General features: G+C 43.7%; 1 protein-coding gene across 6 annotated transcripts in view; it reads right to left on the bottom strand.

Moving 5' to 3' along the window:
* The window catches only part of LOC138608471 (cytoplasmic dynein 1 intermediate chain 1), a 94,482-nt gene that overhangs the window by 27,593 nt on the left and 49,167 nt on the right, over positions 1 to 17,722 (bottom strand). For all 6 annotated transcript variants that reach the window (XM_069681060.1, XM_069681062.1, XM_069681064.1 and 3 more), the window contains exons 9-12: positions 7,502 to 7,597; positions 4,326 to 4,497; positions 1,375 to 1,474; positions 1,129 to 1,254 (exon numbers count right to left, since the gene is read on the bottom strand). In XM_069681060.1, coding sequence (XP_069537161.1) covers positions 1,129 to 1,254; positions 1,375 to 1,474; positions 4,326 to 4,497; positions 7,502 to 7,597 — 494 coding nt within the window. The remainder of the gene's footprint in view (positions 1 to 1,128; positions 1,255 to 1,374; positions 1,475 to 4,325; positions 4,498 to 7,501; positions 7,598 to 17,722) is intronic.

The raw sequence follows: 17,722 nt of genomic DNA, 5'->3' as shown, positions 1-17,722 counted from the left end.
CATGTGAACAAGTCCGCCTGTGTCTGTAGCAGTGCTCTGAATGTGTCGACGACTTAAAAACTATAACAACAATTCTCAGTTTTTCTGTGGAAACATGCCCCAATTCCAGCGACCACATTCCACTTCTGTTGTTCACACTAGCTGCTGATAAACGGAGCATTTTATCGGCTGTTTATACAAATATCTTTATTCCCAAAAGACTAAAATTCAACGCTGATCAGCGTGCTCAGAAACCGCGTTGTTAATAAAGTCAGACCTACTGTACAGCCGCATGGAAAAACTACTGGATCCTGCAGCGACAAGATGCATAGCTGCAATCTATCTGTAAAACCACATGGATTTCAGCAGCAGCATAAATTATGGCGCAGTGAAAGAATGAAGTGCTTTAAAAATCCATTATGGAGCGAGACGTGTATGGCAAGCTTCGTATCGAGACATTTGCACGCAGCGTTAAAAAGATCCATTCCTTATCTATTTCTAAGCAGCAAGGTGAGCGCCTTTGATGCTAACACAATCGCAGGTGTATTTCAACATCTAGTGATGCGTCTAAACTGGAATCACAGCCCTGCTGACATCAGACGCAGCATCACTGTGGGTGGCCTAACACACACATGTGGCAGCGTTGGATTAGGAAGTGGTAGGCCACATCATATTACTACCAAGACGTCTCTGCACGGCCTCGCCTGTCTCGTGGGAGCCGTGAAGCCCTCACACCCAATCCTTCCATCCCTTCTCCCTCCTTCTACCGTTCTCTCAGTGTCACTTGCTGTTAGCATCACACCCATCAATGGGTTTCTTTCCCAGCAAAACCAAAATGTTTTCCTGCGATGAAACTGGCCGACAGTGCCAGAGCGCAGCTATAATCCAATCTAAAGGGTCAAATGAATGCCTGTGGAGCTGCCTTTGATCGCTCTTTAGTTTTTCAGTCCCAAAGGTGCTGTCGTTATGAGGTAGAAAAGAGGAACAAGCTGTATGTGGATGGCTGGACCGACAGTTGGGTTGCTAAAGGGGTATGACAAATGAAGGAGAAGAATGATGCCTTAAATCTTTCATAGGCAACTAATTGACACCCACAGAAAAAAGGGAAACACAGAAAAAGCAACACTGGCTCCTTACACTACTTCGTACCTGACAGTGAAAGATGTACTCTGGTGTGGCCTTCTTAAATTTCATGTTCCATACGAGGGCAACGCCATCCGGTTCATGAGGCGCATCTTCATTATTGTTATAGGAGGCAACCAGCAACTCAGGATACTGAGAGAGAGAGAGATAGAAAGGGAGGAAAGAAGCAGGAGGAAGAGGGAGACGAAGATGAAAAACGTCTTCATGCATTGTTTGAATTTAAAGTGACGTCCACAGGGCTGCAGGCCTCACCTGAGGGGACCAGTCGAGACAGGTGATCACGCGATGTTTGGACCAGTGCTCATCGTAGAAGAGTCTGCTGAAGGAGAGGCTGGAGCCGCTACCTAAGTCTCTGCAAGGCGACAGTAGGGATCAAGTCAGTGAGTACTTTGTGATCAGAACTTAAAAGAGCAACTGGCCAATGAAAAAATAAATACATTCCTACAACACCCAGCATGCATTGCACCCCTCCCTCTGAAAGGAACAGCCCAGCGAGAGACGCTGGAGTGAAATACTACCGCTTTCACTGCAGGCAACGGCTCAGAGCGGTACAGAATCCGAAATACGACAAGAATATACCGGTGGATCGTCTAAAAAATCTTCAGATCTGCAGTCCACATTTCAAACCTGACGATTTTGAATAAGACATGACATCGGAGGCGGGCGTCCTAGATTGAGGAAGTGTAGTTTAGCAAGCTTCCTGGCCTCCGCCAAATGACGCGTTTTACGTAGTCTGGCGGAGGTTTTCCAGGGCCCATTGGAGAAGCGGATAGCGTCCTCCGAAGGCACAGAGCGGAAAAAATGTTTCTACCACAATGGCATTAGCTCCCTATTAATAGCATGATAGGACTGAGGTTGAAAATCGGTGAACTGGCCCTTTAAGACAACAGATTTGCTCCAACTAAATGACAGGTACGAGACAACTTAAATAGGTCCCTGTCAAGAAGAAAACAGGTAGCTTAGGTATTCAGAAAGTGCTGTAGCCACACTAAGTATCAAATATCATAAGACAAAATACTTTACTATAGTGAGATTAAGTTAAAGTAGTCAGTGAGGAACAAAGTACACCCTCATAACAAATGTTTTACAACTTCCTGTGTCGAACAAATAGGAGGAAAAGTATGAAGACACATTAGGTCAACATTTGGCCATCTATGTTTAGGGGATGTGTTTGCCAGTCAGCCTTCAACAGCGGCCATCAGCTGATTCAGCATGTTGAATCATATTGGAGGAATTCGGTGAGAGAGCTGTCTGACAGGCCGCTCAGCCTGGTGAGTCAGTATTTTCAGCCTACATGTTGCCTGTGGTCAAACGAGATCTTAAGCAGATCGTTGTCCACTTCACAAAGCTGTCTCGCCACAGTTTCCAGACATTGTAGGTAGACTCCTGTTCCAGTGTTAATCTCAACAGACAATGAGTGCAACCCTGTTTGCAATATTATGTGAGAATGAAAAGTGAAGCAGAGTAGTGAAATGTAGGTTATGTTGGTACAACTCTAAAAATAGCCCGTCCAAGGAAAAGAAGTGGACTGATGTTGAGCCTTTTCCTGTTTTAGACATAATCTCTATTTAACACAGGCTTGATGCTCCTCTGTGGCTGCAGTGGTCAGAGTTGAAGTGAGCTGGTGAAAGCAGCATTCTTCTGTAATAGCAGAGCAGACGACTCGAACAGCTTTGCACTTATAACTCTTAAACCAACACTCTGATAACCTCCTGTTGGAGGCAACCCTTCAGATAATACGACAATTATCTTTACCTCCTCAGACCAGTGTTCAACTTTATTTTAGATTTAGTCTTTGGACGAAAATGATGAGTTTTAGTCACATTTTATTCATTTTTACCCTTCATAATTTTAGTCTAGTTTTACTCCAAAGCAACTCGAAACATTTTAGTCCAGTTTTAGTCAATAAAAGGCATCACATTTTAGTCATTACTTTTAGTCACAATGTTTCCCCTCTTCTCTATTTTACTTCATGTGAAATCAACACTTTACATTTCAGCAGGTCCGTACAGTAAAAGAACGCTGAGGACACAGCATCTATGGACACTACGATACGGTCTCATCGCTTCTCATTTAAACAGTCTGACTGAAGCAGACAGCCGACGATCGCTCCTTTTTGTGCAGAAGAAACGTCAGATAACGCCCCTTTTTCTGTGAGCGTGCGCAGAGCCTGGAGCATAAAGCCTGGGTGACACAGAGAAAGTTCACAACCCGCTTCGTGACACCTGTTATCTGTAACTGGGGCTTAAGGCTTTGAAATATCATAGATTTTGAATGTCCGAAAGTCCACCACTAACATTTTCTTTTTAGAGTTTTTATTATGAACGATCTATTTTTAGCTCAACGACGCCTCGTCTTCGTCATGGAAACGAAATTAACACTGCCTCAGACCCAAGCTTTTGTCAGCTTGGCACTGTTACTTTCTCCTTGCTATCTGATATTAGTATGACCTGATAAGTAGAAAAATAAAGAATGATCCTTTTTGGAAACAAATGATGTCCTCATACAGAATAACAAATATGACAAAATTAAGTCCCCAAAACATTAAAAACAATGCAGACTCATCAGTAACACATGCAGGAACTATTTATTCTCTGGTGAGTGAATGATTTAAAATCTCCCAAGCTGTTAAGTTTATACACTTTCATGAACAATAATAAAGTCCTAATGTCCTCAAAAGAGTATTTTACAGTGAGAAGAGTTGCAGTTTGTTTTATAGCAAAATTTTCACTGTGGCCATATCAAACTAAAAACTTTATTTGACATAAAAAAAATGTTTTGTACCTTGTCAACTTTTGTCTCGGGAAGGGCTGTAAATTGATTTAGAGAATGGCTGCCATCTTGTTCTTAGACTAGTGTGCTTTTTTGCGACCAATAGTTAGCAGAAAGAAGTGTCTTTAAATGAGGACGATGCGTCAACAGAGTGAAGTACAAGGTGAAGCAAACCAAAAAAGTATTGTTCCTTTATTCCGACGCAGGGTCACAGGAGGTTAAGAAATGAGGTTTGCTTCACAGGAGTTATAAACCCCAGAGCGCGTGACATCAACAGGAAGACATGTATTTTGAAGAACAAAGAAGCCCCTAGAGTGACACAGTGGGCATGAGTCAGTACATTTCTTAGTTTGAGGCATGCTAGTAAACACTCACATGTGCTCTCACATCCAAACACAGACTTTATTCCTCCCTCACTCCGCTCTGCTCACCCCTCTTTGTCCTCCAGGTCTCGGCCGCTGTAGTCGAAGAAGATGTTGCTGTCTTCCGCCAGAGCTCTCTCCATCACCCGGATGCTGCAGTCGAAAAAGCTCTGAAAGTCAGAGGAGTGCAGGATCTGCTGCCTCTCCTCCTCCGTCAGCTCGCGCAGCACCGGGAATGAGCCTGGTGGAAGGGACATGAACGTAAAGACGCCAGCACAGATCATCCACAGGACACTAGAAAACAGTAAATAAAGCTCATCATACTTTCTTCTGTTTCATTTATTAGAATTATAAGACAAATAAAATCAGGAAATCCTCCAAACTGAGAAGCTGGAGCTGAGGAATTTGGGCCCTTTTGCTTGGAAATGTTATTGTGCTCTATAAATAAACTTGCCAGTTGAGATAAGATGATTTATCAATTAACGAAGATTACTGGAAAAGTTTCTTATAATCAATAAAACCACAAACAGTCACCCTTTACAAACATTTAAAATACCATCCTTCTCTCTCTTACTCTTTAACTTCTTTCACTGCTATGCAAAGACCCCCTATCTCTATTAATTATGCAAATTAGCAAATAATAAAGTTTTTAATTTGATTTTACATAATTTTACTTGTTAAAACATCACTTTTCAGTTTTTTTGCATTTTCTCTCCTGCAGAAAAGTCTTAATTTCTTTTATTAAAGTGAAAATCTCAAAGATTTTCATGTAAATAAATGTCTGTTAAGTCACTATCTATCGCCGAATGAGGTAACACAATCGAGCCTATGGCCCACTGATGAAAGCCTTTGCATTTGCAGTTAGTGACGTGTCTTCCATCACCCAGCAGTGGTTGGTCTGCCAGAGAGGGTAGGAGGAGCTAAGCGGCTGCTTTTCCGGTCTCTGCAAGTGCTGTGAGTAAACAGTAATCTACTATTTCTGAACAAACAAAGAAAAGATGGATGACTACAGATACAACTTCAAAAAGAAGTGAAAATCCAAAGAAGAAGAAACAAATTCAGCGCTCAGATGAAGGCAAACAGTCTAAAAAGGAAAGTGTGACAACCGGAGCCAACCGTAGATGTCTGGTTAAATCGGGAAGTGTCCTCTTGCAATTACCATATGTCGTCATGACGGTGGGACACCAAAGAGAACAAAACTGAAATCTTTGAGATTGTCAGTTTAACAACCAGCTCCAGCCATGTTTTAAGACATAGAAAATGCTCTGTTTATAATAATAAATTGTGTCTGATATGTTTTTTCTGCTAAATACGTTTAATTACCTAAAATCCTCCCAAGGCATCTCCTCCTTCTCCCTCATTAAAAATTCCCCAATCTGCATCGTCCCCGCCCACTATGTACTATATTTCTCCTTTTGTAAAATTACAGCCGAAAACAAAACACGTCTCTTCCATCGTTTAGTGGCAACTTGTTGAAACTTGGCTAGCTTGAAATGTAGTTAGTTATTTGGTTTATTCCATCGTGTCGGGCACAAAAATGTGCCCAGCCCACATAGGCTTACACGACACTACAGACAAAACAAACAAGAGCAAAGGCAGAATGAGAACTAAAGAACAGTTACACCTCAAAATATATCAAACAATGTCTAATAAAGTATGAGAAAAAAAGAAACATAAAGTGTCCTACTACGCTGTTGGTGACATCTGAGATTGTGACACAGAGGACGGTAAAACAAGTTAGGTTCAGGGTGACATAAAGCTTTGTATGGTAAATCTCTTTAATCAAACAATATGTCCTTAAGTTTGTAGTAATTAGTAGTAGTAACGTTAATGTTAGTAGTCAGTAGTGAGTTTGCAAAAATCACAATGACGGTTACAGCTGGCTCGCTCATTGCTGATGTGGTTGCCATAGGTTACACATAACGATATGCATAGCGTCACCCCGTCCATTAACGGGATCCTTAGGTTTGTGACGTCTCAAACCTGCCTGTCTGAAAACGTGTTGTTCAGCCTGTCCTTGGTACACTGCAGTAGGCTGCTGATGTTGTCCCTGATATGTCTTGTAGCGCATGAAAAACACCACATGGAGATGTTTACAAGGTTAAACACTGGATTTTCACTGGAGGGGGACTTTAAATGCAATTACAAGATATCCGTGGTTTAATTATAACATTTAAAATCTACAAACTGCTACAAACCATGATTTCTTTCTCATATTACTGCACAAGGGGGATCAGGGGAATGTCTTCTTGTTGTATTCAGGGGACATTCGACTTTTAATTACAGACAAAAGTAAAAAAATGAAGAGTGCATGATTAACATTCACTTTATCTGTATCAAAACCAGAATCACATGCAGGACATAATAAACTACAAACGCTCCCTAATGCACCTTTTAATAAAAACTACAGTAAGAAGTTCATAAACAAGAGGAAAACAAAGCCCTCTGAGCGGCCCGCCTCCCTTTGAACCTAATGGCTGCACAGCACGCCGTCCGGGTTTTGAAGTCACTGTCCCCGAGCACACACGCAATTTTACACACACAAGCACGCACAGACACACACATATCGACCTTTACCCTGCCTCTTGACTTTGATCCCCCCCATCCCTTTGTATTTGTTACGAGTTGTCAGAAAAGAGCCAGTGAATCGAGTGGCAGAGATCAAAGGCCAGACCTTCTAATAGGCCGGGATGGAGAGGAGACGGATGACTGTGTGTTTATGATGCGTGTGTGCACACATCTGCCTGTGTGTGTGTTTCAGCTACACTCTTACAGTCAGGATTGCGTGTGCGTGTGCAGCTGAATATGAGCATGTCAATCCATCTGTTGAGTTTTCAATCCATATTTTACGACATGAAACTTCCACATTCGCATGCACACACACACTTCTCCGCTCGCCTCCGCTTTGAAGTGTGGTCAGGGGGTCAAGTGACAGGTTTTTAATCAGGCCTGACCCTCACATGCCATGGAGCTGATACGCTGGACCCGCCTTAACCTCCACCATAACCTACCCCAACCCTTCCATCTGATACACCCACGGACTGGAAGAGGGTGTCGCACACAAGAGGCCGTGTTTCGTGACACTTTGACAACAACGTGTGAGAAGTCGAGAGAAGAAGGAGAAGGGAGGATAGGGAGAAAGGGAAGTTTTGTGTGTGGAGAACAAAGGGTACAACTGCAACATGAATTAGGTTTCTTCATGATAATAGATTTTAACACTTTCACCATTCATCGATCCTTTTTACCTTCTTTGGTTTCTCTGTTCTCATCGTCATCCTGCAGCTCCGACTCGGGGCCTGGTTTCGCCACCATCATCTCCTCATCCTCTTCTTCCTCCTCTACTGAAAGAGCCAAAAAAAAAAAAGAGGGAAAGAGAAATAGAGAGAGAGAGAGAGCACTCATGTTAATCAACAGCTGTTCCAATTTTCCTCGACCTCCCGCTGTGTGCTGCCTCCCCCCTTCTTAGCAAAATAATCATTCCCAGACTTGCACCGGTACACCTGACTAACTGACATTTGGTCCAAATGGGTTTCATTTGCAAACACACGCACTTGTATGCACTTCGTTTTATAAAACACAAGCCTGTGTGCTGCAGAGTTTCCAATACAGTTGTACATATATTTTAAAGGAGTAAATCCCCCCTGGAAAAAGCCGCTGTCAGTCAAAGCTGGTGTTCTCTGTAATCGATAGAAGCAATAATATTTGAAATTGGCGCCATAGCTGTGGAGAAAGTTGTACAAACAGCTCGCCCATTCTACATTCCTACAACTCCCAGCGTGCATTGCGCCCCTCCCTCTAAAAGGAACGGCCCAGCGAGAGACGCTGGAGTGAAGTACTACCGTTTTCGCTGCAGGCAACAGCTCAGATCGTCTAAAAGATCTTCAGTCTACGTTTCAAACCTGACGATTTTGAACAAGACATGACATCGTGATGACATCGTGATGACACCAGATGACACGTTTTACATAGTCTAGCGGAGGTATTCCAGGGCCCATTAGAGATGCGTAAAGCGTCCTCCAAAGGCACAGAGTGAAAAAGCCTTTTTTTCTACCATAATGGCATTAGCTCCCCATAAAAGCATGATAGGACTGAGGTTGAAAATCGGTGAACTGGCCCTTTAAGTAAACACTGTCTTGGGTAAAGAACTATACCAGGGAGCATGCCCCTTCTCATTTCCTATTGGAGCTGTTCACATGGTCCACATGTGTGGACATACTACACTGTGCACACACAGACAGCAGGAAATGTCAGACTTCTTTGCGCTCTCCTTTTTCTCTCACCTTTGACCCCTCGCAAAAAGATCCAATGATGTGTGTAAAAGGGGATTCCCTCTGCATTCCCTCCAATCAGGATCAGCAATTACGCTCGACTCCGCAGGATTTATTGAAGTGTGTGCAGCGTGTGTTTTTTCGGGAGGAGGTGGGGTTCAAGTATGAAGGGTTACTGTCAACATAGGCACCTGCTTGTCAGCTACTGCCCCCCCGAACGAGCCCCCACACCCTCCAGGGTATGTGTTGGTAACCCTCGCCAACCTCTCCTCCTCTTTCGTGTAGCTCCCTCCCCCTGAAAACAGATGCTAAGAGTTGGAGGGGAAGAAGGGGGGGGCGGGTTCTCAAAAGACCTCTTAACACCCTGACACCGTGACCAGACACCTGTGGTCTGCCAACACACACGCTACACACACACACAATCTGTCTTTCTCTCTGTCTCAAGTACACACACCCGGGGCCCTCGCCCGCAGTGCCAGGGGTGGCGAGGGGTTAACTGGCGCGGGGTCAAGCTGACAAGAGTCGCTCAGTCCAGAGGGAGGAAGTGACTACATCACACCCTCAGACGGTTCGTGTCTCACGCACACACATGTTGGGGTGTGTTTAACTCAGCTGGAGTGTGGCCTGGGGCACTGTTAAAACCACTTGCTTGAGGGTCGCTCTTGCACTGGATGAACCGTCTATTTATCACCGGCCTAAGCTTTTGATTAACTCATGGCTGCTTTTTTTTTCAAGGCACAAATACAAGTGTGATTTTATTATCATTACTTTATATTTATCTATTATTTCTGGCCTTATTTCTTTTGTTATCGAGGGCTTTTGTTTAATCCTTCCCTCATCCTGTCTGTGTTTTCTTTTACATCCAAGTTGAACTCTTTTGATATATGACTGAATTTTCATACTGTGTGTATATAATAAATGACTTAGCTATATCAAACACCCGGCGGTGAGGCTCAGTCCAAGTCGGTGGTTAACAGACAGCTGTAGTGATCCAAACACCAGTGACCCACCAGCACGGAGGAGAGACAGAATCAGACAGGCAGGCTGCCAGACTAGCTCCGTGTCTGAGCTGCCAAAACAGACAAGCTGCAAAAGAAACAGACGGAAATACTCTCCTTTAAGCCCCTTTGTCTTTCCCTCCATGCTTAATTTATCTCTGATACTGCTGTTTCTTTTTTCCCCATCAGTCACCCTTGCCCACCAGAAAGTGCGGTCATTAATCTGCAAAGAGTTCAGGATGTGAAACAGCAAAGTTTGGACTTACTAACCAGCACAAGGAAGATAAATTACAAACATTTTCTATTCTATTCTCTTCTATTCAACTCTATTTTCCTGACCTTACGTGACTGGTCCGGTGGTTAGAATGTGTGGCGATGGGGATGGGAGGAGCAAGAGGAGAGAGGAGAGAGACCACATTGAGGAGCGGTCAAACTGTCAACCCCCGGGACCGCAGAACTCTAGAGCAAGGCAGCATGATTCATGGCCTATGGGTTACCTCACCGAGCAGAGACGGTCCAATTCCCGTATGAAGATACTGCTGATGTCGCTGCCAGCGGCCATGCATCAACTTGTTCTGTCAAAGTGCTGCACCAAAAATATCCCGGATATTTCCTTTGAATGGAAATTTTCTGAGTGTGTGCTCAAAGTAAAGCAAAAGCTATATCGCTGTAAATGATAGTGGAAAAGTCAGACTCGTGATACTGTAAAACTTTATGTAAAGTGTACATTCAAACACACAGAGGCTCTACAGGGTCTCCTGTCGAGTTACACAAGTAGCAGGAAAGAGAAATCAAAAGAGACAATCTGTCACAGTGTGAGTACCTCTGCCTGCTCCCCCTGTAAGTATCTGCACACTTTCCACCTCATTCTAGTCACGGGATGCTTTCTCTTTCCACCTGCCGCTTAATACCGCTCCTCACTGCAGGACAACAGGTTAACTGGTATCCTCCCCCTTCCCCGCAGACGGGGGTCCACCTTGATGAAACTCCGGTTGGGGGCTCCTGTTTTGGCCGGCTACACGCCCGGAGTAATGATATCCTCGGTAGCCCGGAGCCGCCGCATCTGGCTGCCTCAATCTTCCCCTGGCTGCTTACTCATGCTGACCGGGCCCAGTCAATTCAGCACAGCCCAGCAGGTATGTAGACACACAATCGGCAGCGCACAAGTACACACACGCACGCACGCAAAACGTGTAAAGGTGTTTGGTAATGCATATGCGCGCGCACGTATACACAAACAGACGCATGTACACACACGTTTGAACCTGTGAAATTGCTTGGAAGTAAAATATATTACACTCTGCAAACAAGAAAGGAAGTGACAACATCCGAACACAGCTGTTTATATTCTCTGTCAGGCTCTTCAAGTGTTAGAAAGTGGCTAATACTGCTGTCAGACAATAATTCAGTGTTATCAACTATATTTAGGATACACCAAATACACTTTACCGGTGCTAATACTTTCTCAATTGTACGTTATACTCACCTGATTCAACAGATGAAGTAAGTAAACCGCTTTACACTGCATGCCACATTCACACACACTCTGAGACAGATGGCAGAGACTGCCATGCAAGGTGCCAACCTGCCCATCAGGATCTTTTCCAAGTCGTTCACACACGCTCTCTCTCAAACTGTTGACATTCAGACTGGAGGATGTGGAGTTCAAATCACAGATGTTCCTATTAGTGGAGCTACCTCTGAGCCTCAGCCGCCATAATATCAGCGATTAGGTTTTTTTTGTCAATATACTTCTTACATTTGTTGTTACATTCAGTCACAGCAAACATCTGCCTCAGTTTTCATGTGTAGTTTATTCATGTATCCACTGATTGGGTAATATCCCAGCTACAGTTACATTCTTGAAACTTGAGCTGTACAGATGTTGCATTTATGTTGTTGAGAAAAGGCTGTTAACTGATTGAATCGTAAAGGGAATATTTTCCTCTTATGCGCTGCCATTTTGGTTGCCACCATTTTTTATTATATAAATCTGAGTAGTAAAAATTTGGGTCTCAATTTGTCATTTAGGAGGTGGTGTTGGGTCCTGAGGCTCGACCAGCTGTAGAAGACTGATAAAAACACAAAATAAAGATTTACATTCGTACAACACATACAGCTCATTCTATTAAACATCCATCCATTATCTATATCGATTATCTTGTTCAGGGTTGCAGCGGGGCTGGAGCCTATCCCAGCTGTCATTGGGCGAGAGGCGGGGTTACACCCTGGACTCTCACCAGTCAATCACAGGGCTGACACATAGAGACCTTTCACACGCACATTCACACCTAAGGGTAATTCAGAGTCACCAATGAACCTAACGAGCATGTCTTTGGACTGTGGGAGGAAGCCGGAGCACCTGGGGAGAACATGCAAACTCCACACAGACAGGCCCACTACGTCCGAACCGGGACTCGAATTAGGAACCTTCTAGCTGTGAGGCAACAGTGCACCACCTTGCAGCCTGTATTAATCATACAACAGATATGTTATCCTGCCATGTGAAAGACAAACATATTAATATCTAATCATGTATTTTCTCTGATAACTCTGAACCTTCACAGACAAAAAGGAAGTTGGCTATCACAATGCAGCTAGCTATGGAGGCTAATAAACACTGTTTTTTCTGTGCAAGAGGCTCTTGTTAGCCAGCATTAGCATTATTACAGCTTTTATGGACTTTGAGTGGAGTGAAATAGTTCAGGTGAGAGTAACGGGCTGATCTGTTTGTGGAATAAGAAAAACATAGTCTTAATGAAGGCTGATAGACCGCTGAGATTTTCATTAGCTTAAACACGTTGTATTATTTCACAGTAGGCAGCTACTATCGAGCACGCAGAGAGGAGAGTTTCAAAGATACTTAAAGCGAATAAAAGATGTACACACTGTCTTCTGCCCCCCTACAGCTCACGCATAAAGCACAATGGTGTGGTGTGTCACAGAAGTAATGTGCTAGCATGTGTTCCGTTTGGGAAGGATCAAAGCGTTAGCTAACCTTTTATTGTGAACCCAATTCACAGTAAGTGCTAGTGAGCTGGTGGTGGTGAAATGTGTTAGCGCATGCTTGAAGCGATTGGCATAGTTATCAAAGAGTTGCATGTGTGTGTGTGTGCGGAGGGAAGGATGAGACCAGGCCCCACATTTGTCATCGACTGCATTATAGCTGCAGACTTATCATAGCAGTATGGAGGTGACTACTAAACTGAGTCACACACAATCAAAGTTGACAGTGCTCATAATTTCTACAGATTTCTATTGTGTTAATCACAAAGAGAGAGAGAGACACTGATATGAGAGAGAAGAGGCGGCGGAAGCAGGGGGAGGGACACAAAAGAGAAATCCAGCAGGATTTCGGGGGGATCCCACGCACTGGGAATAACCCTACAACATTATATGCACATGCATATGAGCACACGCACACACACACACACACACACACACAGACAGAGACAGAGTTCGCAGGGGTTCTGGGAGGTTGGCTGCTGAGCAGACCACAACACAAGCACTATGCAGAGGAGTAGGAGGAGGCCGACATGACTTGAAAGACTCCTCTAATGTGGCCCTGGCACGACACACACACACACACACACACACTTTACATTAACTTTACCGAGAACATCTCATTTTGTTAAAAAGACACAACATACTCACACTCGACCACTTCACCTCTGCATATATCACAATCGACCCGAGGCATCGGGGGAATTTTCTCACTTTATCCGGCCCGCCTCCAGTAACATAATCCTTGTTATCTAAGTAGCAAAAAAAGATTTATATAACCGCGATGATTTAATGCGTCTGAAAAAATTATATAGCTCACAAATAAAATGCAGCGATTGTTAGATAAATAACATGTGATGCGATAGGCCTACAGGAAAGATGCCTCGCCACATAAGACGATATTTCTGGCGCCAGACGTGAATGTATTTAAAAAGATACGTCTGCCCAAAAGCATCTAATAAGATAAGATGATTGTGTGAAAAGAAAAGGGTAAACTCTCACTTGGAAAAAAGTTCTCTCGCTCTTATTCTTAATGCTCTTTGCGAGCCGTACACCCACTCACAAGTGTTTCTGTGAACAGCCTGGGCAACCTAAGGCACCAGCTTTTTTTGTTACCGCTCAGCCGGACTCGCAGTAAAACAGTCTTTCAGAACACAGAGGGACCCTGCTAACAATTTAGGGACCTACGTTAGTCCAGTTTGGACAGCAAATTGATGGGTTGGAGCCGGCCGCGCGGTGAAGTCGAACAGATCTTTTGCTGAGAGGTGAGAGGGCGGCCCAACCCTCTGAAGAACCTATCTCACTGATCTGTACATGGTCAAGGCAGACTGTTTAGAAAAGTGCAACAGTACGGCGCAAGTTTACAGTTAAAACTTCTCCTGCGAAGTTGAGTTATTGCTTGTAAAATACCTTCTTCCTCATGAATTTATGTAGAAGACAAAGTGAAAATGGCAGTGATAATCCTTGAGCCTCTTTTTTTCCCTTTCAATGTGTTTGAATAGAAAATATTGTTTAAAATACACCACGGTTCATTAAGTGATGATTGCCACAGTAGGGGTGAAAGTATTCGCCCCCTTCACATAAAACTAGAGAGGCTAAAACCTGCAGGTTGATTCAGATTAATCCATCTCTTGTGTGTGTGCTACCCCATACTGTATGCGCACATGCATGCCCACACATAATCAGCTCTCATTAATGCAGCCCGTTCAGGCCTTTGGAGGTCCGGGGTCAACTCTGCAGTGTGCTCTGGCTGCATCTTTTTCTCTCTTTAAGTCCCCCGCATCTCGTTCCCGCTCTTCGCTCTCATCACCCCCTCTTTATAGCAGTGCCACCCAGGCTTGGCTCAGACCCAGACCCACATCTTTAAAACTGAGCCATCATGCCACGCCACGCCGTGCTCCGAGCCCGGCCGCAGGGCCCTGATTAAAGCCCATGACTTCAAACTTTCCAAACTGTCAAAAACGCAGTCAGAGAGAGAAAGAGAGAGAGAGTCTTACATAAAATCACGGCTGCGGCATCGACTCACTTTTCAACGCGTCATCTGAGCTGGGATTTGTGTCACTCAGAAAAAAGGCCTGTGCGCGCCGCTCTGTGTGTGTGTGAGTGTGTGTGGCTCAGAGGTCTGTGTTTGTCTCTTGGATGGCGATGGTGTTTCATTTTGTTTTAATGAGGGCCGGACAGACGGATTAACAGGCCCGCTAAGCATCGTTGCTTTGGGTTGAATCCTTTTGGTTTCGACTCAAATAAACAAAAGCACCTCAGCAACGCTCAAACAAACATACAAAGCAATATTTTCTGCTCAGCACCTTTAAAAGACAAAGACAGCACTGCCCTTTAAACAAGACTTTAAAGGTAGACTTGTGTGAGAGTGATTTAATGGGACCTTAATTTAATCTAATCTGATGTATACTTCTTATAAAAATCTGACACGTTTGGTTGGCGAGGTGTTGAGTGAGGGTTAACGTATATGTGCCAAGAGTGCTCCCTGCTGGAGAGTTAGAGAACAGCAGGCCATACTGAAGCCAAGTAGAGAACCGACAGCATATTTCACTTTAAATCAGCTGTCAAGCCATAAGCTGTGACAATGATTGTGAAATTAAAAGTATGAATCAGCTGCAACAACAAGAAAAGTGATTTGATTTGAAATCCTGATGAATTTCACTGAAAAAAATTAAAAACTGTCATGTATTTTTTTGTGTCTAGACAAATTATGTTCGGGTTTTTATGTTTGTTTAAATGTGTGAGGTAAAAAAATGTAAGGTGCGCATGTTTAAACTGAAAGTATGTAATGTGGAAATAGGCACAAACAAGTCAAACAAGGGGTTAACACACATCAAACCGAACTATCTCAAGTGAAGCAGGGCTACGAGCTGCAGGCAAAGTGTGGCAGTGAACCGCTACCCTCTCAAAAAATGAAAATCCCTGGAGAGTCGAAGAGATCTCGGAGTACGAGCGAGACCACCCAGGCGAGCGTTCAAGACCGACTGTTGTTTTACACACGTATAAAAAAACTCCGAGGGGGGAAGGGTGGGGCGCACATGTCAGAGAGTCAAGTTCGACATAATGTGAGCGAAAAAAAAGGAGAAAGAAGGGAAACCGTAACTCTACTCATCTCGAGCGCTCGTCAGACGGCAAATATTATTTTGGATGATGGCCGTTTTCGCAAAAGAGAGAGAGAGAAGGGAGAGATGAAGGAGGGGTTCATGTACCTTATTATACGGTGGTCATAGGGGAAAATTGCAATCATCTGTGACTCTCTTGAAATACCTTCTCACTATTATTTTTCTCTAATATTAAGAGTTTTTCGAAAGATTTGACCGTCACGGCGATCAGGAGAGAAAGCTGCGCCCTTTCGATGGTGATGAACTCGCCGAACGCCGAGAAAGTTAGAAGCGTTGGTCGATTACGTGTCTGCAGGGAAAAGATGAGGAGAGATTATGACACCAAAACCTCAGACTGAGCTGAACTGCGAGTCTGTGTGTGTAGTATGTGTGTGAAAAGGGTCTATAGCTACAAGCTGCTACCTCACAGCAATCACTCTTCCAAATGTCCAGCTGCACAAAAACACAATGACACTTCTTCAAAGTCCTATCAGCAGAAAAAATACAAAGTAAACAAGTAGGTACATTTTGTTCAGAGTCCTCTGGGTGCCCTCACTGTGGTTATTCTCTATTTGCATTGAATTTTGCCTTTAGAAATCATCCACACACACACACACACACATCCTAAGGTCTGCTCAGTCCGTTGTAGCCGCCTGCCTGGAACAACAACAATGTAGGAGACAAGCACTTCCATATGTGGCTGCATACACATTTATATGCACATACACAGACACATATAAGCACCAAATCGTGCAAAACACACACTCGTGCAACCACATTCCTCCTTCCAGGACCTTGAACGCTGCCCACAAACCCCTCAGCCGTGTCGGTTTTCTTATAGACGGGGGAGTGTGTTACATTCACTGTTTGTATTTGAATGCATCGTTTCTTCAGCGGATTGTATAAAAGGTTCTGACACAGGATAAATCAGCTGTGGGAACTTAAAGGACCTCATGAGTTTTGAGTGTTTGGTATCTGCCAATAAGAGAGTATGGTCAGTAAACCGTAACCCACGACTACACTCGCACAACTTCAAGTGAAACGTCTCAAGGTGCCATACCTAGCTTTAATGTTACTGCGAAGGTGTAAAATGGAAATAAGTCAGGCTATAAAATTAAGCGTTCCTGCTTTAGTGGTTTGACTGTCAATGTTGCTACAAATGCACAAACTAAAACTCATATTTCATGTCTGGAACATAATCAAAGCTGAAAGATTTGTTGCTAAATGTTAGAGAATTTAACATTAAGATGTTGGGCTCTGTTGGGTGTGCTAGCAAGGACTGGCAATAAGGTTGTAATCACATGCTGTGTTCGAAATGCCATACTATACTAGCAGTACGTACTGATTTGGCCAAAATGTAGTATGTAGTATGCAAACAAAAGCAAAATGCGCACTATGCCAAAAACACCCGGATGTCATAATGATTCGGAGAAAATCTCCAGTATGCATCAGACCGGTCGCTCGCTCGCTTTCTGTCTCCCACAATGCAAAGCGCTGGAACGTCACAGCGGCAGTTGAAATGACAGACAGCAGCAGCATTCCAGCAGAAGGTGGTGCTTTAGCTAAAGAAGCAGCGGTTATTGTTTATTCCCGCCTGGTGTAGCATACTGCAAAATTAATTTGAAAAGCTTCTCCGTACTACAGACTACCGCCGAACGCAGTATGCAGTATACAGTACGCAGTGTGTAGTACAGCATTTCAAACACAGCCATAGACTGTATCAAAAGATGGACGACATTACAGCTTTCTAAAAGTGAATCCAAAACCTCTCTATCGCCCCCTGCTGACTGGCTATAGGTTAAGGTCATAAAGCCCGCCTCCTCCATGTTAACAGATGGGACATGAGTCAAACTATAAAATCAAAATGCACGTCAAATAATTTTTTCTCAAACATGGTTTCTGTCATTATAGTTAGTTCTTATCATGCTGATTTACGTCCAAGTGTTCATTTTTCTGACAAGTTTATTTTGAATGAGTTATTTGATGCTGTAAAAAGGATGATTGACAGCTGTGTTGACAAATACGGCTCCTGCAGCCGATCAGCTCCGGATTAGAAGTTAATGGAGATGCATCATCCATCTTTATATACAGTCATT

The sequence above is a fragment of the Semicossyphus pulcher genome, unplaced genomic scaffold, assembly GCF_022749685.1.
Source record: "Semicossyphus pulcher isolate SPU_LCO1_2020_fin unplaced genomic scaffold, fSemPul1.0.p SCAF_5, whole genome shotgun sequence".
Lineage (NCBI taxonomy): Eukaryota > Metazoa > Chordata > Actinopteri > Labriformes > Labridae > Semicossyphus > Semicossyphus pulcher.
Note: the sequence above shows the minus strand (reverse complement) of the source record. Positions and strands in the feature narration are given on the sequence as shown.